This window comes from Rutilus rutilus (assembly GCF_951802725.1).
Source record: "Rutilus rutilus genome assembly, chromosome: 6".
NCBI lineage: Eukaryota > Metazoa > Chordata > Actinopteri > Cypriniformes > Leuciscidae > Rutilus > Rutilus rutilus.
Genome location: NC_140214.1, coordinates 39,791,989 through 39,819,058, shown reverse-complemented (window position 1 = coordinate 39,819,058; position 27,070 = coordinate 39,791,989). Strand labels below are relative to the sequence as shown.

Here is a 27,070-nt window from a genome sequence, read left to right as displayed (position 1 = left end):
AGGTTAGAGGAGGGGCTGCTGGGTAGGTTTGAGGGTTTAAGGTCTGTTACTGTGTTATCCAGTCTACCATTATCTAGGTTTACTTGACATTACAATGCAAAGTTTTCTAAGAGCTAATTCAGCTTACAGCGAAACCATACTTTTTCTGGGCATTATATGGTACGTGGGAACATTTTACTTTATGAGCATGAATGTACAGTGTATTTGCTTGGTTTCCAGTGTTCTAAATAAATGTTTCGGTTTGAAGGATTCACTTTTTGATGTAATTACTTTGGTCAGTGTGCACCATTCAGAGAATTGTTGACCATTTAGTTTTGTGACTGTGTGTTCAGTGGACTGTAGACAGGAACATTATCAATCTGTTATTATAAAATAAAATATACAAAAATACCAATAATTTTGTGGGGAAAAAACATAAACCCCTCTCTCTCTCATACATTTGACCATACATTATCAAACATATGATAATAAAAATGATCGGTAACACTTTACAATAAGGTTTATTGGTTAACATTAGGTAATGTATTAACTAACATGAATTAACAATGAGCAATACATTTGTTACATTTATTACAGTTTTTATTAATCTTTGTTAATGTTAGTTAATAAAAATCCAGCTGTTCATTGTTTGTTCATGTTAGTTCACTGTGCATTAACTAATGTTAACACATACAACCTTTGATTTTAATAACGTATTAGTAAATGTTGAAATTAATATTAACTAAGATTAATAAATGCTGTAGAAGTATTGATCATTATTAGTTCATGTTAACTAATGTAGTTAACTAACCTTATTGTAAAGTGCTACCAAAAATGATCATACATATTACTTTCATAAAGAGCTTGATGGTTTATTAAATAAAATAAAAACATAAATCTGCTTCCAGCAGTGCTGTAGTGCTTTGTAGTTCAGGAGACGCTGTACAGCCGCCCAAAGCCCCAGTGGACTGTTCGCTGTCTGAATGGTCTCCATGGACGCGCTGTGACCCCTGCTATAAGAAGAGGGTGAGCTAGTGTTCTGCATATTGTCTGGTCCTTTATACTGTATGTTTATTCATTTATTTATCACCAAAAACTACACTAACATTTTTGGAGTATGCAGAGGAATAGAATATATATTTGTTATAAATATTTTTATGTTTTTTTCTGAAGAGACACAATCCATTAATTTGATGAACAGGCATTTATTCACAAAGAAACATTCATCAACTGACACATCAGATATGTAAAAAGGAAGCTACAGCATGTTTGCTTGACATGCAAGAACCAATGAGGTTCATTCTCGTGTTACGCAGCACGTTTGAGCTTCAGCAAGAACCAATGAGGTTTGTTCTTGCGTGTGAAGCAGGTGCAGTTAAGCTTCTGTTTATGTTCGCTGATCAATGTTTTTATTTCTCTTCATCTTCAGTATCGCTACGCCACACTTATCCAGCCGTCTGAGTTTGGAGGAGAGCCGTGTCATTATCATGGCAGAGAGGAGGAATCCTGCACTGCTCCATCACGATACTCCTGCCAGAAACCCCCTCCTCCATGCCAAGGCTTCCGTTGTACTACCACAGGTGACCCTCACACCACCATAGTCTTACTATGATCTTCACTTTAGAATACTGATCTAAATGGCTTGTCATTCTTAGTAGGTCCTAAAAACTACATGTAAAAAGCCATTTCTTTAACATTATCCATAGTTAGTTCTGTAATGCCCAGTACACATTGTATGATTTTGGGCTGTCCCAGATGAAAGATGACCCATCGTGGAGATTTCTGTTGTTGTGGCTCCTAAATGCCGCTAAAACTTAAAAGTACTTTCCTCAAGCTCCGTTTGCAGAATTGTCATGCCAAGTTGTCCTCTTTCCCCTAGCCATGACCACGTCCATATTCTCCTCTTTTCCCTAGCCATGACCACGTCCATATTCTCCTCTTCCCCCTAGCCATGACCACGTCCGTATTCTCCTCTTTCCCCTAGCCATGACCACGTCCGTATTCTCCTCTTTCCCCTAGCCATGACCACGTCCATATTCTCCTCTTTTCCCTAGCCATGACCACGTCCATATTCTCCTCTTCCCCCTAGCCATGACCACGTCCATATTCTCCTCTTCCCCCTAGCCATGACCACGTCCGTATTCTCCTCTTTCCCCTAGCCATGACCACGTCCGTATTCTCCTCTTTCCCCTAGCCATGACCACGTCCGTATTCTCCTCTTTCCCCTAGCCATGACCACGTCCGTATTCTCCTCTTTCCCCTAGCCATGACCACGTCCGTATTCTCCTCTTTCCCCTAGCCATGACCACGTCCATATTCTCCTCTTTCCCCTAGCCATGACCACGTCCATATTCTTCTCTTCCCCCTAGCCATGACCACGTCCATATTCTCCTCTTTCCCCTAGCCATGACCACGTCCGTATTCTTCTCTTCCCCCTAGCCATGACCACGTCCATATTCTCCTCTTCCCCCTAGCCATGACCACGTCCATATTCTCCTCTTTCCCCTAGCCATGACCACGTCCATATTCTCCTCTTTCCGTCCATATTCTCCTCTTTCCCCTAGCCATGACCACGTCCATATTCTCCTCTTCCCCCTAGCCATGACCACGTCCATATTCTCCTCTTTCCCCTAGCCATGACCACATCCATATTCTCCTCTTCCCCCTAGCCATGACCACGTCCATACTCTCCTCTTCCCCCTAGCCATGACCACGTCCATATTCTCCTCTTTCCCCTAGCCATGACCACGTCCATACTCTCCTCTTCCCCCTAGCCATGACCACGTCCATATTCTTCTCTTCCCCCTAGCCATGACCACGTCCATACTCTCCTCTTCCCCCTAGCCATGACCACGTCCATATTCTCCTCTTTCCCCTAGCCATGACCACGTCCATATTCTCCTCTTTCCCCTAGCCATGACCACGTCCATATTCTCCTCTTTCCCCTAGCCATGACCACATCCATATTCTCCTCTTCCCCCTAGCCATGACCACGTCCATACTCTCCTCTTCCCCCTAGCCATGACCACGTCCATATTCTCCTCTTTCCCCTAGCCATGACCACGTCCATACTCTCCTCTTCCCCCTAGCCATGACCACGTCCATATTCTTCTCTTCCCCCTAGCCATGACCACGTCCATACTCTCCTCTTCCCCCTAGCCATGACCACGTCCATATTCTCCTCTTTCCCCTAGCCATGACCACGTCCATATTCTTCTCTTTCCCCTAGCCATGACCACGTCCATATTCTCCTCTTTCCCCTAGCCATGACCACGTCCATATTCTCCTCTTTCCCCTAGCCATGACCACGTCCATATTCTCCTCTTTCCGTCCATATTCTCCTCTTTCCCCTAGCCATGACCACGTCCATATTCTTCTCTTCCCCCTAGCCATGACCACGTCCATATTCTTCTCTTTCCCCTAGCCATGACCACGTCCATATTCTCCTCTTTCCCCTAGCCATGACCACGTCCATATTCTCCTCTTTCCCCTAGCCATGACCACGTCCGTATTCTCCTCTTTCCCCTAGCCATGACCACGTCCATATTCTCCTCTTTCCCCTAGCCATGACCACGTCCGTATTCTCCTCTTCCCCCTAGCCATGACCACGTCCATATTCTCCTCTTTCCCCTAGCCATGACCACGTCCATATTCTCCTCTTCCCCCTAGCCATGACCACGTCCATACTCTCCTCTTTCCCCTAGCCATGACCACGTCCATATTCTCCTCTTTCCCCTAGCCATGACCACGTCCATATTCTTCTCTTCCCCCTAGCCATGACCACGTCCATATTCTCCTCTTCCCCCTAGCCATGACCACGTCCGTATTCTCCTCTTCCCCTAGCCATGACCACGTCCATATTCTCCTCTTTCCCCTAGCCATGACCACGTCCATATTCTCCTCTTTCCCCTAGCCATGACCACGTCCGTATTCTCCTCTTTCCCCTAGCCATGACCACGTCCGTATTCTCCTCTTCCCCCTAGCCATGACCACGTCCATATTCTCCTCTTTCCCCTAGCCATGACCACGTCCATATTCTCCTCTTCCCCCTAGCCATGACCACGTCCATACTCTCCTCTTTCCCCTAGCCATGACCACGTCCATATTCTCCTCTTTCCCCTAGCCATGACCACGTCCATATTCTTCTCTTCCCCCTAGCCATGACCACGTCCGTATTCTCCTCTTTCCCCTAGCCATGACCACGTCCATATTCTTCTCTTTCCCCTAGCCATGACCACGTCCATATTCTCCTCTTTCCCCTAGCCATGACCACGTCCATATTCTTCTCTTTCCCCTAGCCATGACCACGTCCATATTCTCCTCTTTCCCCTAGCCATGACCACGTCCATATTCTCCTCTTTCCCCTAGCCATGACCACGTCCATATTCTTCTCTTTCCCCTAGCCATGACCACGTCCATACTCTCCTCTTCCCCCTAGCCATGACCACGTCCATATTCTCCTCTTCCCCCTAGCCATGACCACGTCCATATTCTCCTCTTTCCGTCCATATTCTCCTCTTCCCCCTAGCCATGACCACGTCCATATTCTCCTCTTTCCCCTAGCCATGACCACGTCCGTATTCTCCTCTTTCCCCTAGCCATGACCACGTCCATATTCTCCTCTTTCCCCTAGCCATGACCACGTCCATATTCTCCTCTTTCACTTCCTCCTCTTTTTCAGCGCACATAAAAAACACAATTGCCAAAGTGTGATTCATCTTTCTCTGTTTGTTCTCCACTAACACATGCTGATGATGTTTTATTCTTCTTTACTAACTTGCGTCGTAGTCTACGATTCAATAGGTGTCATCATCGTACAGTCTACACACATGTTGTACCCAAGTTTATTAGATCCAGTGTTATTTGTAATGATCTTATTGGATTGCACAGTCTAGCGGGCATAAGAGGGCTGATCAAATGTATGAATTATTAACAGCTTACTCAAATAATAAGTCTGCTATTAGCTATTTAATATGTAAGTGGTTAACTGTAAAAGTAGTGTTTAAAAAGCTTTTATTCTGCATGTTATTGATTGGTTTAACATTAATAATGTTACATTAAAACATTTAAAAAAAAATAGTAGTCACGGCGGCATTCAGTGTTATTATTTGCTTATTAGTTTATCAGAGATTCTTGTTCATGTTTCTAGAATGTTAATGCTGCATTACTCATTTGATCCTGCAATGTAATAATTAAAGGACACACTTGTGACAGCTGTGTGTGTGTTACAGGTCGCTGTGTGCTGGAGGGTCTTCGCTGTAATGGCGATGATGACTGTGGCGATGGTTCTGATGAACAGGGCTGTACTAAAGTGCACAAAGCATGCAAACAGCCAACTGAGGAATATTATGGAATCGAGAATCTTGCCAAAGGGTGCGTGTGTTTAATACACTCCTGTACTCACCTATTCCTATTGGACTCACTTTTAAAAACTGCAGCTCACTGATGGATCTCGACGTTTTTATTGTTGTACAGGCCTGTATTTCCTTTATTCCTTTCCTGGTAATGCCATGTTGACCTCTGGCAAGTTTTACCCTTGTGTTTATAGTGCATCCAGTAGCTTTGTGAGAAGAACAGACCAAAACTGGGGACACCAGGGACAATCTCCCTCCACTGCAGTTTCATTTACAAATTAAAATGTGTCATGTTATGTTGTTTTAAGACACAAAAACGTATTTTGGCGCATGGTATAAATATATTTCATACATTATAGCATATTATAATACAACTTATACAACTTATTAGGCCTATATATTTATAGAATAGCAAAGTAGGCCTAATCAATATACAAGTCTGAACCACATACATATATAAAGCAAATATATACATATATCATGATCATTTTGCCACCAATGAACCATGGATTTGTTTACTTTATAATACGTTTTATTTTTACCTTAAACAAATACAACATAATAACATTCAAAACTCATCGGCTTCGAATTCACCAATTTTTTATTTACAACAAGTCTGACACAGAGAGCGACATTTTTGTTGCTCTTGTACTTGATGCCAAATGTAAAAACTGCCATAGATCAGAGATAACTTGTTCTTCATTCCTAGAATCAACATTTTGAATGGTAAACTGGAAGCAGTGGTGCTTGATAACCGATACTACGCTGGTGGCTGCTTGCCTCATTTTATCCAGGATGTTCGCTTCAGGAAGCCATATAACATACAGCATTACACAATAGAGGTATGTTGCATGTTTTAAAATCTATAGCTGCAGTACGTAAGATTCGTGATGTGCTTTTTCAAAACTTTGCTTTATGGAGTTTTGAAACCTTTACGAATCCTTTGTTTTGAGCGAAGCATTAAATTTCAGCAAACGATGCTTTGTTACGCCATTCTGTCTCGAAATGCTGGTGGTTCACTGTTAGACGGTGTCTAAAGCCGCGTTTCCACCCAAATTACCCGAAACAATTTGTCCCAGGAACTTTTTTTTCCCCAGACCTGTTGCTTTATGCGTTTCCACCGCCATTCAAAGTACCGTGAAGATTAGGCAAATTAGTCCGGCGACGTAGGAGGGCCACTGTCTTGCAGAGTTTAGTTTCACCTCATATCAAGCACGCCTGCCTGTAGTTTTCAATCAATCCCGAAGGCATAGGTTTGATATTTCAGGTGTTAGTGATTGGGGTTGGAGCTGAACTCTGCAGGACAGTGGCCCTTTCAGGACTGGAGTTGCCCATCCCTGCTTTAAATACTTCTTCGACAAAAGCTTTTCCAATTACACTAGTATTAAATAATGGCAGTTTCAGAACTTTGGATTCTGTTTTTAATGTATGTGTATGACATAATTTACTTTGTTCCCAGACAAAAGGCTCCTATGATTTCACGCTGGAGGCATACGAGTCTTACAATGAATACTTCAAGAGTGAAAGCAAGGCAACTTTATCCAAGACTAGCGTCTCATTTGGAATTGCTATTCCTCAGGTTTTTGAATTCAGTTTTAATTACAATGACCACAAATACAAGAAGTCAGTGAAGAAGATGCGCACCTTTTCAGGGACGGTAAGTTGTTTTTCTGTCACTAAGGTGAAGCTTCATTTGAACTATATTATCTACATTTGTGAAATGACAACAGATGAAATCAGAAAATGGCCATTACTATGAAGAACCAAAGATGAAACTAGATTTTTACATTTTCTAGCTTGCATTTGCAGAAGTCTATTATGCTAAGGTGCTGTGGCTGGTTGCCAGACAATTGCTTGGGCGTTTTGAGTGGATGTTAGGTGGTTTCTTACTGGTCCAAGAGCCTATCCCAGAGTATCTATGATCCCTAGATTAGAGGTCTTCACCCCTGCTCCTGGGGACCCACTGTCCTCTAGAGCAGTGATTCTCAACCGGTGGGCCGCGGCCCTCTGGTGGGCCTCAGAGCGTCATCTGGTGGGCCGTGTAGGCAGTGGTAGACTACCCCCAAATTCATTTTTATTTATTGTTTAATTTACAAATCTTGTTATTTTCTAATTATCTAACTGTTCTTATGAATTTATATGATCAAAAACACTCAAGTCAAGTCAAAATGCATTATCTAAAAGCAAATTTATGTTTAAATATCACAACACCAATCATGTCAGATTGAACGTTTGTTCGATCAGACGCAGTAACATTACGTTACTGTAATTTCGTTAATCGTTTTCTGAAAAGAAAAGCAGATGTGGGAGACAGACCTGTGCAGGGAAAAGCTTCGAAGTGTGTGGTGAGAAAATACGACGCTGAATACATTAAATTTGGTTTTATAAGGGCAGGTACTGAGGGAGTCGCACACGGACGAGAAGCGCAGCGCTGCGTCTACAACTCGAGGTATCGAACACGCGCACTTTCTCAGTTTATGGCCAGCAATATTGTTATGTTTTAGGACATTACGAAATTAAGATAATGTCTCTACTATGTTATGATTGCAATTCAATTTTCAATTACAATTAAATAGAATCGTTGCTGAGTCTGCAGTCTGAACACTTTACCTCAGGACGTACATTAACTGAATTAATTGAGAATCTCACCTGAAAATCCGGTCATTTTCATCCACGCAGCTGATTTCTGTAAATTTGAATATAAAACTAAATGTATCTTGCAGCACAGGGTGAAGTCAGTATAAAGGCTACATTAATGACGCTTTGATACAAATGTAATGTAGTAAATTTAATATAAAACTATGTAAATGGCGCTCTGTGGCGCAACAGGTTTTTGAACAGAATCTTGAGCCATAGCTGGCGCTGCGGACAGACGCCGCCGGTGTGTGTACACTCATAGAAAATAATGTGTTCGAATTTTAAAGACGTGCCGCTGCGCTTCTCGTCCGGTGTGCGACCCCATTAAGCTGAAGGCGCATGTGGAGAAATGTTGTTGAATGATGATTCAGGTGTTGAATGTGGAGAATAGTCGTCAAATGAGGCGCTAAAACCATCAAAGCTGCAGAGACATTTGAACAAAACTGGGCTGTTTAATATTGTTTTAAACAGTCAAGTTCATATCACTAACTGTATTTGATAAATTACACTTACAGTATAGGCTATGTAAATTGGGGTAAATGAACTTTGTTGAACATTTCGTATCTATACCACGAATGTTATTTCTCGTGCCATTTATACGGCAAACATTTTTTGGCGTGCATATGATACGCAGTTTTCGCATGCATATGATACGCACTGTGTGGTGTGTAATACGCACCCACTCCCCACCCCTAATCCTACGCATATGCACGCAAAAAAAATTTTTGGCGTATAAATGGCACGAGAAATAACATTCGTGTTATAGAGATCGTGTTGCAGCGAATAGAGAGAATCCCCTCTTGTGTGTCTGACCTGTTGTTACAGGTATGTTAGCCTGTTATTGTTACAGGAATGGTTAGGGTAGAGTGGGGGAAAACGCCCCCCCTTAAGGAAAATGTGACATTACAGTGAAACAAAACATAAATGTGACTAGAATTGCCATCCCGGTTTTGAGTGACTATGGCAGGAGTTATTCACCAAATATTAAAATTGCTCAGCCTTCATAATTAATTAGTATTTTCACTGAAAATATTTTTGTACAAAGGGGGCGGTTTGCCCCAGCGGTGGGGTAAAACGCCCTCCAAGGTAGGGTAAAATGCCCCCTTTCTTACCAACCAGTTTGCTTCATAGATCAACAGCAAAATTAACATACAATAGTTTTTAATCTCTAAAGGTAAAAGGCAAGTAATGTATCAACATGTATATATATTAATATTTATTTCAGCAATGTCCAAAATAGCCAAATTTAACTACCTTCCATCAGTGAGCTAACTTTGCTAGCAAGCTAGCTAGTTAATGCTCACTTGAGGTAATTTTTTCATGTTTTGTTCAAATATTTAGATTTTACCACCTAGTTATACTGCATTAAGTGTAAAACAAAGGATTTGATAGACAGAAATATTTTATTATGGTAATTATGATAGAGAAACTATGCCCCCAGGGGGGGCGTTTTACCCCTCAGCGTAGGGGGCGTTTTACCCCACAAGCTATGAGTTTTAAAAAAAATGTTTAATTTTTAAAATATAATTATATTCCTTATAAATAATATATGATCTCAAACTACAGACTTCACTATTCATCTATCATACATCACTGCAATATCCTGCAGAACAATATTCTCTTAAACACTTATTTACTAATATCTGAAAATTATAGCATTTACCATGTAATCCTCTTCTCTTCAAATGTGTCGCTGGTGTCAGCTTCTCCATAGAGATTTGTATATCCCCGTTATCAACGTAGTGCATAGCAACAGTAAAAATGTATCTTGACTACTTTTAGTGGTTATTTTGGGAAAAACAGGTGGGGGGCGTTTTACCCCAGGGGGGCGTTTTCCCCCACTCTACCCTACTGAGTAAACCTGCAAAGTCTTTTTGATACAAGGACAGTTTTCATCTATATAGCTGACTCTGCTACAGTGGCATAACAGATTAACAGCAGAGTATATCATTGTACTTTTAGAATTTTCTGTTATTCTGTGTTCATACTATCATATGTGGAAAGGTGGTCCTCGGAATGTTTTTAAACACTCATTGGTGGGCCATGAGTTGCAAAAGGTTGAGAACCCCTGCTCTAGAGTTTAGCTCCAATCATAATTAAAAACACTTGAACCACCTCTTGTTTTAGTTAAGCTCAGGTTGGAAATAAACTTTGCAAAATAGTGGATCAGGTCCTTCACTGTAGATATGTTGGATTTATTACCAATTTTATTGTCTGCCACTTAGCCTGGTCAGATGAAATAAGCCACATGGTTTCAGAGATATTTCATATGTGTAGCATAAACGTTAAAGGAGGAATTACACTGAAGTTCAGGGTTAGGGGTATGATTAGATTACTTTATATTCACTAAGTATAAATAATTGTAATAGTGGTGATGGTCTTAGCAGACACCACTAACTATGAGAAAATAGTTGGATATGAATAATATTAATAAAATAAAGAATGATAACCAGACTGTGAAATCTATAATTTGGAGCCATCCATGACTTTATTCTGTGTTGTCCTCAGAAAAAGAAATTCATCCGAGCACACTCTGAGCTTGAGGTAGCCCGCTATGCTTTAAAGAGCGCAAACCTGATGCTACACCCTGAATTCCTGTCCCGCTTGCGTGCCCTGCCACTGGAATACACATATGGAGAATATCGGCAGATCTACAGTGACTATGGGACACATTTCATCAAAGAGGCAACTCTCGGTGGAGATTTTGAATATACTGTTGTCCTCAATGATGAGCGACTTGAAAAATCTGGTAGGTAAAAGTAAGGAAAAATAGTATGTGATCAAAACAAAGACTACCCTGTTATTCCAAAAGATGAGCCTACACTGAATCTAAGGGTTTTTCTTTCATTATAGGATACACACTTGACGAAACCAAGAAATGTTTTCAGTTTGGACTGAATCTTGGAGCCAATATTGACGGAGTGTATTTTGGTGCAGGACTTTCAGTTGGTGGCTGTAAAGGGCTTTTGAATGAGCTTGGAGGTGAGCAAATCCACAATTACACTGTTCAGATCAAATAATCTGAAAGTTGAAGCAAATTTCTTTGCTTTTAAAATAATTTCTCCCCCCTTAGCTTAATGTGCAGAGACTGCACCAGAGAACAGTGACACAACAAAGTTGAGAAAAGTTTATTGTAACTGCAAATTTCAGCAGCATCTGCCAATGGGAGTGGCGTCAGGAGTGCAACATAATCCGTCTCTTGTAAAATAATCTTGTAATCCTTACAGTAAGAAATTACCCTATGGCTACTCACTGCAATGTGTTAGGTGCATGAAGTGTTAGGCTGGCCACACACTTGAATATTTTAAGCCTGATTTTGAGCCTGTTTTGCGCTCCCAAACGATCGGGGGTGTGGCCCAATTCGAGGCTTCTGGCAACCGACTTTTTGTCCAAAAAATCCTCAATTGTGTGGTGTCATTACAATTATTTTACTGCTCCTGATCGCGTCGTAGCCCGCACGATCCCAAATCATAAATATCAAACGTTATTTACAATTCTTGATCAGGCTGCCTCTGACGTGATACCCACGATAGCCAATGAGAGCGAGCAAGCTTCACCAAATCAGCCGCAAAAGAGTATTTGTTGAAAGTGGAGCTGACCATAGTTGGACTTCTATTTAGAGTGGTGCAAGTAGGACCAGTTATATTGATGATGTGCCCTGCATCAGGATCATGGATGGGAGTGAGGTTTAGGTGGGTGAATGTAATGGTGAGTGTTCCCTGGTTGAGTGTGAAAAAGATAAATGAAAGTCACATGTGAAGGCCAAGTAGAGTAACCCATACTCGGAATTTGTCCTTTGCATTTGACCCAACCAAGTTAGTAAACACACATTAGGAGTAGTGATAATCACACACACACTGCAAACACACACACACCCAGAACAGTGGGCAGCCATTTTTGTTGTGGCGTCCTGGGAGCGATTGGGGGTTAGGAGCTTTGCTGAAGGGGACCTCAGTCATTTCCTGCCGGTATTGAAAATCGAACCTGCAACCTTTGGGTTACCAGTCTGACTCTCTTACCATCAGGCTCCCACGAACAGACGGCGTTAGCTGGTGGCAAAACAAAGGGAAAACTGGAGGCGGCCAATACAAACCAGCACAGATTCGGCTACATAATAAGGAGCTTAAATTATTATTATTGTTATTAAATATCATCTTGTTGTGTTGTTGGGTGCAAGAATCGACGGAGTACAGGCTCCAGTTTGAAATTTTATCGCATAATGTTTTCTAAATGATTGTGATTATTTGTGAATCATCTATGATTGTATACATTGTTTTGATTGATTGTGACTAGACTTCTTGAAGAACCTGGTAAGAAAGTGTAATCAAATACATAGTTAAAAAATGAATATGCTGTATCTGGAATTTTTATGTCTAGAAAATATTCACATCATTAAAATTGCACCATAATGTCACTCTTTACATTGTTACGTGACCATTTAGTACAGTTATAGGCATCTAAATATGTATATGCCCTCAGTTTCTCTTTACCCTCGGTTTCTCTATCGGGTAGGTGTAGAAATCGGGTAGGTGTAGAAGTCAGGTCGCTCAACCGGAGGTAGCGTTGACGTTAATCCTGTCAGATCGTCCATCCATTGAATGAGCGTGTATGCCGGGTCAGCCAATCTGGGATGTCCGTTAAAATGAACTTTTGCAAATAACAATAGCGGTCCTGGACAGTGAGTGACCTTGCACATTAAGATAAAATCGGATTTTCTCCTGTCATTGTTAAAAAACAAGCTAACAAAACTTGCACACTAACGTTAGTGAAGCGGCCAGAGGGATCGTTCTGTCTCCACCTTAGCTCCGCCCACAAAAAAACGTCACCATGTTTACCAACTGAAAAGGGGTCTATACCCTGACCAGCCCACGACTGCAACCTGGCCTCAAGGGGTGCACTTGGAAACCGGAGTTGTAACTTGCATTTCCTTGTGTTGCATCTTTGAATGGGGATTCCCAGAAGGCGTAGTTTACATGATTTAAGTCGGTTGAAAATACTTTCCAGGGGAATCAAGGGAGCCCTAGATAGTCATCACCGTTCACCCCTCTAGCAACAGCCCTGCCTCCCGCTTTCAACATCTCTTATCTTCTCTGAAGATGTGTTTTCAGTCACAAGGGTGGGACAACCTGTCACTCAATGATCCAACAATACAAATGATTCCTGATGGACAAAATCAAGTCTTCTTAAAGTTGTTCCAGAAGACGTTTCACTCAGATAAACATCACAATAAAGAAGAAAAGACTATAGCAACTTCTGTTTAATGTCAATTTTAAGATATCGTGACAACTCCAGTTAGACATGGTTGAATTCATAAGGAGTTTGAACACTATCAAAACAGTTCTCTACTAGTGTTTAGAAGCCTGTTTGGAAACAGTCATTAAATCCATTTGCTGCTTGTAGAGCCGATTATCTAATGTTACTAATGTTTAATTAAACACCCTGTTTTGTCGTCTGACATTTCAGATTCCAATGAAGATAGGGACATGGTGGAAGACGTCTTTATTGTGGTCAGAGGGGGTGACAGTGAAACAGTGTCACGTCTAGCTGCAAAACAGCTCCCAACTCCAGACATTATGCAGCTCTGGGGTGATGCTGTGTTCTACAATCCAGACTTTATTCACAAGAAGGTGACATTTTTCACTCAATATGCATTTCTTTACAAAGCCTCAACTTGTCAACTTAAATCTGAATATTTCTATATCGCTATAGACCAGACATAGATATCAGCCGGATGGCTTAGTGCAGGCGCTAATGGATCCTATGATGTATCTCGTAAATTACCCCACTAATAATGCCCAGAATGGAACCAAACTTATACAGTAGTACAAATAGGTTCTGTACTCATAAAACGAGGCATTGGAAAGTTTGTAAGTACATCAGGAGTTTATTTAAATAACACTTGCCTGACGGCTCATGCTACCGCTAACCCGGACGTTGACGTCACTTCAGTGATTTGGGAAAAGCACATAAAAGTCCTGGCAGAAAGCGATGCATAAGGATGTAGTGTAACAACACCCAGTTCCAGGAATGCACTAATATTTTGTTGGTAGTACCTGTTTGCAACAATTATTAGTTAACACTAAGTTGTTAACACTTCGGAAAAATAATAATTTGTTGTTACACTACATCCTATTGCATCACTTTCTGCCAGGACTTTTACAAACTTTTCCCAAATAGCGGAAGTGACCTCGATGTCCGGGTTAGCGGTAGCATGAACCGTCAAGCAAGTGTTATTTAAATAAACTAATGTTCGACCAAGGGAAAAAAGGCTTCTGGGGGGGTGTTTGGCTCGAGGTCATGGTGCAAAGGACCCCAGGTTGATTTTACTCCGAAGCATTCCCTTTAACCAAAAATCGTATAAAACAAAAATATACCAATAAATAAAATTTGTATGCAAAATTTTAACACTTTTATCACAGTCTTAGATTGTTAGATATACTCCAATCACAAAAGCTTCTGCTCTTTCGGCAAAGCCTTTTACATTTGGCATTTACTTTTATATAAAGCGACTTTTCAGTGTACACATTTTACCAGTATCTGTGTTCCCTGGGAATAGAATCTATGATCATGCTTAAACAGGTAAAGATCACTTTTGTGCGTATTGGCATCTTATACCAAAGAGCTTCAAATTCTTCTATAGACTGTGTCATCCCTGTTGAAAAGAGCAGAATGTCTGATCACCTGCATATGCTGTGTTTTGGAGAGCCAACATGGGATGCTGATGTTCAGTTTGTTTAGTCAGCAACTGTATCTTGTCTGTTGCTTATTTTAGTCATAAGCTACTTTAACTTAAATTTTTACCTGAATCAGTTTCTATAAAGATCTCTTTACTTTTAAGTATGACAATTGTATATTTTATACAGTGCCGCTGCTAGCCATTTTGGTGCCCTAAGCATAATTCCTTTATGATGCCCCCCACCCCGACCCCGAGAAAAAAAAACGTTTGTTTTTGCCAGTTTAACTTTTTATTACCAAACATATAACTCAATACCAATAACACAATAGCAGCATCACAGTATAAAACTTAAGAACACTAAAAAGAGAAAGCAAAATCTTCACAGCTTTGCTGACTTTGTAAACTTATGTAGAATAGCCAACACACACTACACATTTGAAAGTGCAAACTTTTCTTCAGTAAACAGAATAGCAAAATAAAAAAACTATCAAAATAATCCGGACATGTTTTTCCCAAATTCAATGTCACTTTGAATAAATTACATTTATTAGACAAAATATTCAAACAAAGAATCTCAGACCGGAAAAAATTATAAACATTTAAAACTGAAAGCATGGCAGCCAAGGAGTTCTCCCCCTTTATTCCTTATTTATCAACTATTTGATCAATATAATATAATATAATATAAAAGCATAATAGAATGAGGTGCAATAATGCACACAATTAAACAGTATTATTTGCTTTATATCATTCATAATGACATTTTATATTTTTTATATATTTAACAGGAATTGTTAGCCTACCATGTGCACTGCACTGACTGCTAACATTAACTGTTACTGAGAAAGTATTAACCACCGTCACGTCAAAATAAACCATAAACTACTGCTCAATATCTAAAGAAAGATAGTAAAGAAAGTAACAGCTAGCTGGCGTCAGTTATTTGTAAAATAGGTAATGTTTAACAGTAAAATCTCAATTTAGCTTGCACCGAAGTTATAAGTTATAATAACATAGTTTGCTAACATTAACGTCAGCAAGTTCGAAGCGCGTTAGCAGCAGCACATGCAGCACATTTCCCTTATTTAAGAATGATTAAACATGGACTTACCTGCAAGTGATGCACGGGCATCATCTCGCAGTTTCTTCTTCTTTCTTTTCTCAGATCCTAACTCCTGCTGTCTTTTAGGGGCCATTTCCAAAAAAGTTGCCTACTGTCTGTCAAATTTCGTCCGCGCGAACGCGTCCTTCGCAAAGGCGCCCGCGCGAACAACCGGCACGGACCATCCAAAGCGGGGGGGCGGTACTTTCTAGACTAGAGCAATTAAATGATCTTGTTCCCCCTTTTTTGTTAGATATACATGGCTAAAATGTGCATAATAATATTTCTATAGGCTAATGAAATAATATCGGCATTATAATTGTTTTTTAATTAGGCTATTTTTGGTGCCCCCTCAGCACTTGGTGCCCTACGCACTGCGCGTGATGCGCGTGGTGGGAGCGACGGCGCTGATTTTATACAACACTGTCTGAGAGAAAAGAGCATCTTGTCACTGCTGCATTTCCCTGAGAAGAGTTTGATTATGAAGTGTCTTCTGTACGCCGCCAAGTAGCATCAGCCAATATTTATTTCTGTGGTTGGGTGTCATGCAATCATCACACAGGGGAGGTGTTCCCCATAGTGTCAGCTGCTGTTGCAGCGTCTCGTTCGCAACTCAGGGAACTAGGGTTGTGTTCGGGTCATTTTGACCCGGAGAGGATTTTCCTGTACCTGAAAATGCTAGGTAATGTTATTGCATTGGACTAAAATTTACTGACTTTACTCACCCAGAGTCTAATAACAACTTGCCAAAAATATTGTTACAATGTGAATTACAAAAAGTATCAAACTTTTTGTAATTCTTTTTTCCACATTGTAACACCTGTGGTGTTCCCGACTACAAAAATTTGCTTATACATTTCTCATTAGGCTACATCATCACCAAACATTGGATTCAATCTTTTTGCCAGCTTGTTTTCTTTCGATCAGGACAGGTTTTGTATTTATTTTTTAAATTCATTGATTGTAGGCCTCATTGATCTGAGCTTACATACCTCCGTTTTTTGTGAAAAAAAGCGTTATTTGTGGATAATTTTGTCAGGTTCACATAAATTATGAAAAACATTACACTGTTTATCACAGTAGTGTACTTTAATGTTTAACCAGGAAATTCGTTTTGAAATGCTTTTATTGGTCAAAAATGACTGCCCATTGAAAATGAATGGTGAAGTCGAAAATCAGAGGAACAATTAGTGTTCAGGAGTGTGTTCATCATGTCCATGTTCACAAATTATGTACATGTGGGCTTGAAAAAATAAAGGCCTCGGACCTGTGCATGTGTGGATACATGCATATCCGTGCATCTGCGCGCCCACACACACATATTCATGTACACAAACAAACTATTTTGAGTATTACAGGCTTTCATTTTCACAGAGAAGCAACTTTATTCTCAAATCAGTGAGGATCAGATCAATGAGGCTTACGATCAATTAGTTTCAAAAATAAAAACCTGTCTTAACTGAGAGAAAACAAGTTGACAAAAATATTTAATTCAATATTTGGTGGCCAGTCATTTTTGACCTGAAACATCACAAGTGTTATAGGGGTTTCAACACAGCCATTTGTCCTTGATTATTGATTTCACTTTGCAAAATCCTGTAATGTTAAATGTTTACAGTTAGAACCACTTTATGAGTTGGTGCCATCCCAAGAATTGAATGCTAACATCCTGAAGAAAAACCTGAGGAGAGCTCTGTCCGAGTACCTGAAAGAAACCAGCTCCTGCCGCTGCTCCCCCTGTCTCAATAACGGCATGGCCGTGCTCAAAGGTGAGAGTAATAATCACACACCACTACTAAAAACTATATAGAAATAGTGTTGTGTTTTCCTATTATATTTGAATGTTGGTAATTTTCATTAAAAAAACAACAACAAATAAAAACATTTCGAACAAAAGGCTGAGAAAATTCGTGTTTTTAGCTTCTTCTGGATTGGATTCAGAACAGTGATCAAAAACAAAGACTATATAGAGAGACGGTGCACTCGTATTACAATGAATGTGAGAAAGTGCAACACGCAATATGGCGACATACGTCCCGCCTTTTAAGTGAAAGAGCCAATCGCTGATTGGCAGAGTCATTACATCACTGCAGCTCCGGTTCCCATAGAAACGTACTCGGTTACTAACGTAACCTCGGTTCTCTTACGAGAGGTTCTCTCGTACTGCGTAAGAACTTACGCTTGGGGGAAAGTCTCTTTCCGTGAGATATTGAAGCCAAAAATTATCCTTTAATTTTTATATAATGCAAAACGCGTTGCAGCAGCATACAGACATAGGCGAGGCACCTTTGCGCGCCTATTGGCTGCTCTGCGGCAACTGCAGCAGCCTATCGAGAGAGGCCCTGTTGACGCTGACCAATGGGGGTGCTTCGCGCCCATCTGCGCAGCGTCCCGCCGAAATAGGCGTGGCCTAGGGCTATAAATATAGCGTCGAGAGGCTGGTTCACTGGTTTTCATCACCGGAGCGAACCAGAGCGAACTGCAGGCACGGCAAGGATACGCAGTACTCGTTCCCTCTCTAGAGAGAACCGAGGTTACGTTAGTAACCGAGTACGTTCTCTTACGAGAGGTTCTCTCGTACTGCGTAAGAACTTACGCTTGGGGAACACAATGTAAAACGCCGTGCGTGCTTGAGATCCAATACCAAAGTCCCAAGGGCATGTGCCCGGGGCCCATATGGTACATGATCATCAGGAACTCACAGAGAGTCCAGGAAGAGAGGCTAAAGCATCATTCCTGAATAGGGAGCATCCCACCAGGGAGCATTATAATTATAGTGTTCCACGCAGTCAGGGCAAGTTATTGGCCTGATCTGACGAAGAATACGGGTCTTACAGTTGCCCTCAGGGCTGTATGATCGATCCGTGAGCATTGCTCGAACAGTTTCCAGCATCTGAGCCGACCTCGGGGCAGATAGTACTGGCTTATTAGACCGACAACAGCTTAGCTTGCAAAGCGTGAGCTTCCAGGTTATAAAACCTGATAAATGTAGACGGGGAGGCCCAGCCTGCCGCCATACTGATATCATGTAGGGAAATCCCACTGGACCAAGCCCACGAAGAGGCCATGCCTCTTGTGGAGTGCGCTCTGACACCTAATGGGCACTGTAGGCCCTTAGAGGTGTATGCCAGCGCTATGGCATCCACTATCCATCTGGATAGGGTCTGTTTCGTTACAGCTAGCCCCTTAGAGTGTCCGTAGAACGAAACGAATAGCTGCTCTGTCTGTCTGAATACAGACAAGCGAGACACATAGGCTCTTAATGCCCTGACAGGGCAGAGCAAAGCGGCGTCCCTCTCTTCCTCAGGGACCGGTAAGGCCGACAGGGAAATGACCTGGGACCTGAACGGTGTGTTGAGGGATTTAGGAACATACCCGTGTCTCGGTTTGAGCCTGACAATTGAGTCATTTGGCCCAAACTCCATACATGTCGCGCTTACTGAAAGCGCTTGTAAGTCCCCCACACGCTTAACTGAAGCGAGAGCCAAGAGAAACGCTGTCTTGAAGGACAAGTGTTTGATATCCACAGATTGGATTGGCTCAAATGGGGCACCTTTCATGGCCTCCAAGACCGTGGAAAGGTCCCATATGGGAACTGAAGGGGGTCTGGGAGGGTTTAACCTCTTCGCTCCTCTTAGGAAGCGAATGACCAGATCGTTCTTCCCTAGTGACTGGCTTAGCGTAGGTTTAACAAACGCTGCTATAGCCGCCACATAGACCTTGAGCGTGGAAGGGGTTCTGCCCTTTTCCAGGAGCTCTTGTAGGAAGGAAAGAACGTTCACCACCCCACAGTCCTGGGGTGACACGCCACGGGCTGTGCACCAGCTAGAAAACACACACCATTTTGAGGAATAGAGCCGTCTCGTAGAGGGAGCTCTAGCCGGCGTGACCGTGTTTAGTACTCCCGAAGGGAGGTGAGCGGGTACCCATTGATGGCCCATACATGTAGGGCCCAAAGCTCCGGGCGAGGATGCCAAATCGAGCCCTTGGCCTAGGTGAGGATGTCTCTCCTCAGTGGTATCGGCCATGGGGCAGAGCTCGCTAGTTGCATCAGAACTGGGAACCAGACCTGGTTTTTCCAGAACGGAGCTACTAGTAGCACCGAGCATCCACTTTCCCTGATCCGCTCTATTACCTGAGGTATGAGCGTAATGGGGGGAAAGGCATAGAGCGGGCAGCGAGGCCATACGTGGGCCAGCGCGTTCGTGCTCTTGGAGAAGTATATCGGGCAGTGAGCGTTTTCTTGAAACGCAAACAGGTCTACTTTCGCTTTGCCGAACTTCTTCCACAGCAATTGGACTGTCTGTGGGTGTAGGGACCATTCTCCTGCCGGAACGTTGTTCCTGGACAGTCTGTCTGGTCCCAAATTCAAGTGGCCGGGCACATGAATTGCTCTCAGTGAACGCAAATTGTGCTGGGCCCAAACCAGGAGGTGTTCCGTCAGCCTGTGAAGGATTCGGGACCTGAGGCCTCCCTGGTGATTTATAAAGGCCACCACCGCCATATTGTCCGAACGGACTAGAACGTGGTGTCCTGCTATCTGGGGATAGAAGCGCCTGAGCGCATTGTCGACTGCCATCATTTCCAAGCAGTTGATGTGTAGGAGCTTTTCTCGTTCTGATCATAGGCCAAAGAACGGTCTGCCCTCGAGCAGTGCTCCCCATCCCGAGGTGGAGGCGTCCGTGGACACCACCTTCACACTCGAGGAAGTCCCCAGGCTTACTCCTGACCGGTACCAGTCGGTCGCCGTCCAAGGTTTCAGAGCTGAAATGCATTTCTGATCGACCTTGAGGCGAAAAAGACCGGAAGTCCACGCTCGGCGCGGTACACGCGCTTGCAGCCAGAACTGAAGTGGGCGCATCCGAAGGAGCCCCAGCTGAAGTACTGGTGATGCTGCGGCCATGAGACCCAGCATCCTTTGAAACTGCTTGAGCGGGACCACAGCGCCGCGGCGGAAGCTTTCCGTCATGCGCTGAACGGCCAGTGCGCGTCGTGGCGATAACTGAGCTGTCATTGACAGCGAGTTCAGATCTGTGCCCAGAAAGGATATTTCCTGACTGGGAGACAGAGAGCTCTTTGCCCAATTGACTGTGAGACCTAATTTCTCGAGGTGCTCGAGCAAAATGGTCATGTGTTCCATAAGCTCTGTACGAGACTGAGCCAGAACTAGCCAATCGTCCAAGTAGTTCAAAACTCCCATTCCCCGAATTTTCAGGGGAGCGAGGGCCGCGTCCATGCACTTCGTGAATGTACGGGGTGCTAAAGACAGGCCGAACGGTAGGACTGTATACTGATATGCCTGGCCCTCGAAGGCGAATCTCAAAAATCGCCTGTGACGAGACGCTATTTGTATCTGGAAATACACGTCTTTCAGATCTATCGACGCAAACCAGTCCCCCTGGCGAACTTGCGAGAGGATTTGTCTGGTCGTGATCATTCTGAACGGGCGCTTTGAAAGCGCTTTGCTCAGCCGTCTTAGATCTAAGATGGGTCTGAGACCCCCGTCTTTCTTTGGCACCAGGAAATATCTGCTGTAGAGGCCCCCTTCGCTCTGAGCTAGAGATAGGGGTTCTATGGCCCCTTTGCTCAGTAGTTTCGCTATTTCGGCTCGAAGTAGATGAGCTACTTCCGTTTTCACCGTAGTTTCGACTCGCGCCTCGCAGCGGCGAGGGCGTCGAGCAAACTGTAGCGAATAGCCTCTTTTTATAATGTTCAGCACCCATTCTGACACCCCGGGAAGCTGAGCCCATGCAGTCGCATGAATAGCTAGGGGTTGAATGAAGTCTGTGCTCTGGCCGTGACAGTGTGGCGGCTGAAGAGCTTTTGTATGCTGAAACATAGATGCCGTGTTTGCGGCAGACGAGGCGGGGGGCGCGCTGATGACAGCGGGCAGCCTGCCCGCGCTCAACTCTGTTACAGCGGGTAGCTGAGAGGAGGCGAGTGGGCGAAACCCTTCGGGGTTTGACATGTCTGTGAGTGCATGAGGGCGCGCTACAGCGGGCACATGGGAAGCACTGAACACAACCTGGGTCTGTGACCGTGTGTGCGTAGGTTTCGTTTTTACAGAAACCGGGAGACATGCAGTGTGCAGTGTATGTGGGCACTGGGCTGTGGGCACATTCACTACATTTAACGCGCAATCGACCTGAGTCGATTTTATGAGCGCAAGCTCTGTGTGAAGAGCTGTGTTTGTGTGTAGGAATGAGCATGTTACAGTGGGCATTTTTTCTACACTTATAACACCGTCGGCCGTGGCCGGAATACCAGAAATTACACTCTTTGAGGGATATATCTGGGTCGCCGTGACAACGGCGTTTGTAAGCAGGCAAGCGGGCCGTGTTACCGACTTGTTTACTGCTAAATAAGATGGAACAGTCACATTTTCTGGAACTGAGCGAGCTGGTAGTTTTGGTGGAAGTCTGGCCGCAGCTGGACTTGAACACCGTCATTTTCCTAGAAGGGCTAGGGCGACTTCGAGGCCTCGGACTTGATGTCAATCTTTGGCCGGGGACCACGTTGAGGGCGGCGGGCAGCAGAGCGAGAGCGCGGTCTCGAGCTTTGGGCCTGCTTCCTCTGTGAGGCGGCGGCGGGCGGTGGCTGCGGCTGTGAGCTTCGAGCAGACGGCTGTTTAGAGCGACCTGTCGTGGAGCTAGCGCGCTTAGGCAGGAAATGTTTCATGGCCTGCGATGTCTTCTGTACCTCAGCGAATCTGTCCGCAAAATCCTTGACAGACGATCCAAAGAGCCCAGCAGATGAGACGGGAGCGTCTAGGAACGCGGCGCGCTCCGAGTCCGGCATCTCGGACAGTGTTAGCCACAAATGTCTCTCAGCAACGGTGAGAGAGGCCATAATTCGCCCCACGGCCTGTGCAGCGGATTTTGTAGCACGAAGAGCGAGGTCTGTGGCGCTCCTTAAATCCGTGACGCTTACAGCTTCCAATCCTTCCTCGTCAAGTTTGCAGAGAAGGTTGGCTTGGAAAACTTGTAGCGTGGCCATTGTATGCAACGCAGCTGCAGCCTGTCCAGCGGCGGTGTAAGCGCGACCGTGCAGTGCTGAGGTGGTGCGGCAGGCTTTCGAGGGAAGTGCAGCCTTAGCGCGCCGTCCAGCGGAGGGCGGGCAAAGATGATCCGCAACAGCTTCCTCTACAACCGGAAGGGACTGGTATCCTCTGTTTTTAGCATCATCGACAACGGAGAATGCAGCAGAAACAGAAGTTTTAACACGGGCTGAAAAGGGTGCAGACCAGGATTTCGCGAGTTCTTCGTGAAGCTCAGGAAGAAAAGGCGCGGGTCTAGACGGTGTAACAACACGGTCCCCTTTCAGAAAACAGCCATCCAGTCGGTTACGTGCTGGCTCTACAGGCGTCGACCACTCGAGGCCGAGGCTCTGAACGGCCTGAGAGAGCAGACGCTTCAGCTCTGACTCAATGCTGGCCTGTTTCCCAGACGTTTCGCGAGCAGGGGGTGCGAGATCAACAGAGCTCGGATAATCCTCACTGCCTGACGCTAGGATAGAGCAGCTGTCCTCCTCCGCTATTTCTACATCATCAGACTCATCCGTGACGGAAACGGCGGCAGACAGCGGCCGTTGTCCGGGGGTGATAGACTCGAGTGAAGCGGGCGGTGAAGCTGGCGGGCGAACCGGCGAGCTTGCCTCGGTGGGAGGAGGTTCAGGGCCTCGCTTACGGTGCGGCAGCGCAGCGGGCAGGGGTGCAGACTCGTGAAAGCGTGCCATGCGAGTCCGCAGAGTCGCCATTGACATCAGCTCGCAATGAGGGCATCCGCCGTCAGCGAGCGCGAGAGCTGCATGATCTTCTCCCAGGCAGGAAACGCAGATAACATGGCGGTCCCCGTCGCTGAGAGGGGCCCTGCACGAGCCACAGAGAGTGCGAGACATCTTAAAAAAGACGCTCAGCTCTTTTAGAGAGAAAGGGTGTGTGATTCGCGGGGCGAAAACACACTGCAGTAAAGGATATAGTGCACCGGATAGCGCAGCAGGAATGTCGGCAGAAGGCGGCTCGGCCAGCGGCTTCGATGCAGACTCGTCCCGCTGAAAGGCTTCTTCAGACGGCGCGGCTTCTCTCAGGATCCAGCGATGCGTGAGCTCCGCTTGAAGAGATGAAAATCAGTGAACCAGCCTCTCGACACTATATTTATAGCCCTAGGCCACGCCTATTTCGGCGGGACGCTGCGCAGATGGGCGCGAAGCACCCCCATTGGTCAGCGTCAACAGGGCCTCTCTCGATAGGCTGCTGCAGTTGCCGCAGAGCAGCCAATAGGCGCGCAAAGGTGCCTCGCCTATGTCTGTATGCTGCTGCAACGCGTTTTGCATTATATAAAAATTAAAGGATAATTTTTGGCTTCAATATCTCACGGAAAGAGACTTTCCCCCAAGCGTAAGTTCTTACGCAGTACGAGAGAACCTCTCGTAAGAGAACCTGAGACTCGCGCTCAAAACAGTACATGCGCATTGGCTCTTCTTGCCTGAAAAGTACGCTTTTTTACCACTATAAATCCGCAGTCAGCATTCATATTCCCTAATGGTCTGATGGTAGAAGTTTTGTTAAGTATGTCAGAGGTTTCGGGTTCTAATCCGCCCTAGTTTTTTCCCCCTTCTCATTAAAATCAAAGATGTTCATCAATGATTGTATCTCAAGAGCAGGGACATGTTTGTGTGCATTTTGTTTTGTGATTTGTGTGCAAGTATGCATGTTCTCTTTTTATGTGAAATAATGATAAATACGGTTTGATTCAGCATGATTGATGTGCACTCCTGAAACAAATTATTAAATGACTGTAACATTCTTCTTGTAAATCAGTGGTCAAATATCAATGCTGGAGTCTTAAGTCTTTTAACAGACCAAATGTCCACTTCCGTCCTGTCTTGCGGCTCGAGGTCTGAGGCTATCGGCCGATGTTAGCCCTGCCCCGCGTAGACTTGATATATAAGCATCACTATACCACTCGTTTCGAAGGGAAATGAAGTCAGTATTCTGAAGGGTGCAGGACATTACAGTCTCATATGTGGTAGTTCTACACACTTCCAGTTTATTTCTATAGTAGTAGTAGTAGTAGTAGTAGTAGTAGTAGTAGTTCTACACACAAGAATGTTTTAAGGGAACCAACAACAGGAATCCAGCAACAACAACTGAAGCACAGAGGTTTAAATAGACTGGTTAACAAGGGGCTGATGAGGGACAGGTGTTGGTGATTGATGTCATGGGAGCTTATTAGTAACTATGGTGACAGGGCAAAACAGGAACCAAACACAGGAAGTGAACACAGAAACGATGGAGAACTAAGAATATACTTCAACATACAGTAAAAGTCCTACTAAACACAAGACAGTAAAGGGATTGTGACAGTATTCATTTATTAATTTAAAAATGGGAAACAATATGTATTGTTGTGGTAACTAGGAATACAAATGGAAAAACTGACTCTGGGAATTTTCATCTCATCTGCATTGTTTTCACATAATTTGTAAATATTCTAAGTATAACAAATGTTGGTATAGTTCCTTTGATCCTTATGAGATAATATGTGTAATAACTGTCTGTTTCTCTCGATAGGCACAAGGTGTATTTGTATTTGTCCAGCTGGTTTCAGAGGAGTGAGCTGTGAGATCGGTCAGGCAAGTGTTATTTAAATAAACTAATGTTTGACCAAGGGAAAAAAGGCTTCTGGGGGGGTGTTTGGCTTGAGGTCATGGTGCAAAGGACCCCAGGTTGATTTTACTCCGAAACATTCCCTTTAACCAAAAATCTTATAAAACAAAAATATACCAATAAATAAAATTTGTATGCAAAATTTTAACACTTTTCTCACAGTCTTACTGTGCGTTCACACCGCCGCTGACTTGAGCTGCAAAGAAGCTCTGGCCGCCCTGTCAAGGACGCTTGTCAAAAAGTACGGAGAAGCTTGTTGACGCTTGTTGACGCTTTGGCCGCTCTGAAGTCTGTGTCACACCATGAAATGTAAACAAGAAAAAAAAACAAGCAATACATTGACACTAGAAACCTTTTATAATGACAGCATTTTTATAACCGATTTGGTCGGGAAAAAAATATTTTGATTAATATGCGCGAGGGAGAGCGAGCAAGACGTGTTGTTTGAAGACGGTTAAGGTGAGTGAGTGTGCGCGCGCGGCCGGGGCTCTCTCTTTTGTAACTGGTCCCTATATGAAAATAACGTCATCAATTTTTATATAATAACGTCATAAATTTCGTCATAAATGATAGGAAACCCAGCAACAGCGATTATCAGTTTCTCCTCCATTTTCTCTGAACTAATGTTTTGGTAGGAACGAAAGTTTACATCGTATGTTTCTCCGGAATCAGCCAGCGCGAAGGACGTCTATATTCTGATTGGTTGCTGGCGTTTTGCCGCTGCTTGTCGCTGAACCGCGTCATAGCTCATTACCATGAAGTTGAGCTTCTCTCAACTTTCAGATTGACGCTCAAAACGCTCAAAACGCCCAAAACGCGACGCCGATGGATTTGACGCTCCTTGCAGCTGAGAGAAGCCAGCTTCCATTGAAAATGAATGACTTCCGGTAACTTTGGAAGCTCAAGTCGGCGGCGGTGTGAAGTGAACGCACAGTTAGAATGCTAGATAGACTCCAATCACAAAAGCTTCTGCTCTTTCGGCAAAGCCTTTTACATTTGGCATTTACTTTTATACATAGCGACTTTTCAGTGTACACATTTTACCAGTATCTGTGTTCCCTGGGAATAGAATCTATGATCATGCTTAAACAGGTAAAGATCACTTTTGTGCGTATTGGCATCTTATACCAAAGAGCTTCAAATTCTTCTATAGACTGTGTCATCCCTGTTGAAAAGAGCAGAATGTCTGATCACCTGCATATGCTGTGTTTTGGAGAGCCAACATGGGATGCTGATGTTCAGTTTGTTTAGTCAGCAACTGTATCTTGTCTGTTGCTTATTTTAGTCATAAGCTACTTTAACTTAAATTTTTACCTGAATCAGTTTCTATAAAGATCTCTTTACTTTTAAGTATGACAATTGTATATTTTATACAACACTGTCTGAGAGAAAAGAGCATCTTGTCACTGCTGCATTTCCCTGAGAAGAGTTTGATTATGAAGTGTCTTCTGTACGCCGCCAAGTAGCATCAGCCAATATTTATTTCTGTGGCTGGGTGTCATGCAATCATCACACCGGGGAGGTGTTCCCCATAGTGTCAGCTGCTGTTGCAGCGTCTCGTTCGCAACTCAGGGAACTAGGGTTGTGTTCGGGTCATTTTGACCCGGAGAGGATTTTCCTGTACCCGAAAATGCTAGGTAATGTTATTGCATTGG

The 27,070-nt window shown here is 43.8% G+C and overlaps 1 protein-coding gene and 1 long non-coding RNA gene across 5 annotated transcripts in view; one reads left to right on the top strand and one right to left on the bottom strand.

Annotated features, from left to right (window-relative positions):
* The window catches only part of c8b (complement component 8, beta polypeptide), a 32,316-nt gene continuing 5,246 nt past the window's right edge, over nucleotides 1-27,070 (top strand). Inside the window, exons 1-11 of one of the 4 annotated variants that reach the window (XM_084410326.1) lie at nucleotides 1-159; nucleotides 891-1,005; nucleotides 1,409-1,559; nucleotides 5,211-5,352; nucleotides 6,043-6,175; nucleotides 6,793-6,990; nucleotides 10,479-10,719; nucleotides 10,824-10,952; nucleotides 13,434-13,597; nucleotides 17,367-17,517; nucleotides 25,320-25,381. In XM_084410326.1, the coding sequence (XP_084266452.1) occupies nucleotides 95-159; nucleotides 891-1,005; nucleotides 1,409-1,559; nucleotides 5,211-5,352; nucleotides 6,043-6,175; nucleotides 6,793-6,990; nucleotides 10,479-10,719; nucleotides 10,824-10,952; nucleotides 13,434-13,597; nucleotides 17,367-17,517; nucleotides 25,320-25,381 (1,551 nt within the window). In that variant the 5' untranslated portion in view covers nucleotides 1-94. Of the gene's footprint in view, nucleotides 160-887; nucleotides 1,006-1,408; nucleotides 1,560-5,210; nucleotides 5,353-6,042; nucleotides 6,176-6,792; nucleotides 6,991-10,478; nucleotides 10,720-10,823; nucleotides 10,953-13,433; nucleotides 13,598-17,366; nucleotides 17,518-25,319; nucleotides 25,382-27,070 lie in introns of all 4 variants that reach the window. The other 3 variants (XM_084410327.1, XM_084410325.1, XM_084410328.1) reach the window with 3 other exon arrangements.
* The window catches only part of LOC311291369, a 205,932-nt gene continuing 188,518 nt past the window's right edge, over nucleotides 9,657-27,070 (bottom strand). Inside the window, exon 2 of the long non-coding RNA XR_014627554.1 lies at nucleotides 9,657-9,818. This is a non-coding gene — a long non-coding RNA (uncharacterized lncRNA). The remainder of the gene's footprint in view (nucleotides 9,819-27,070) is intronic.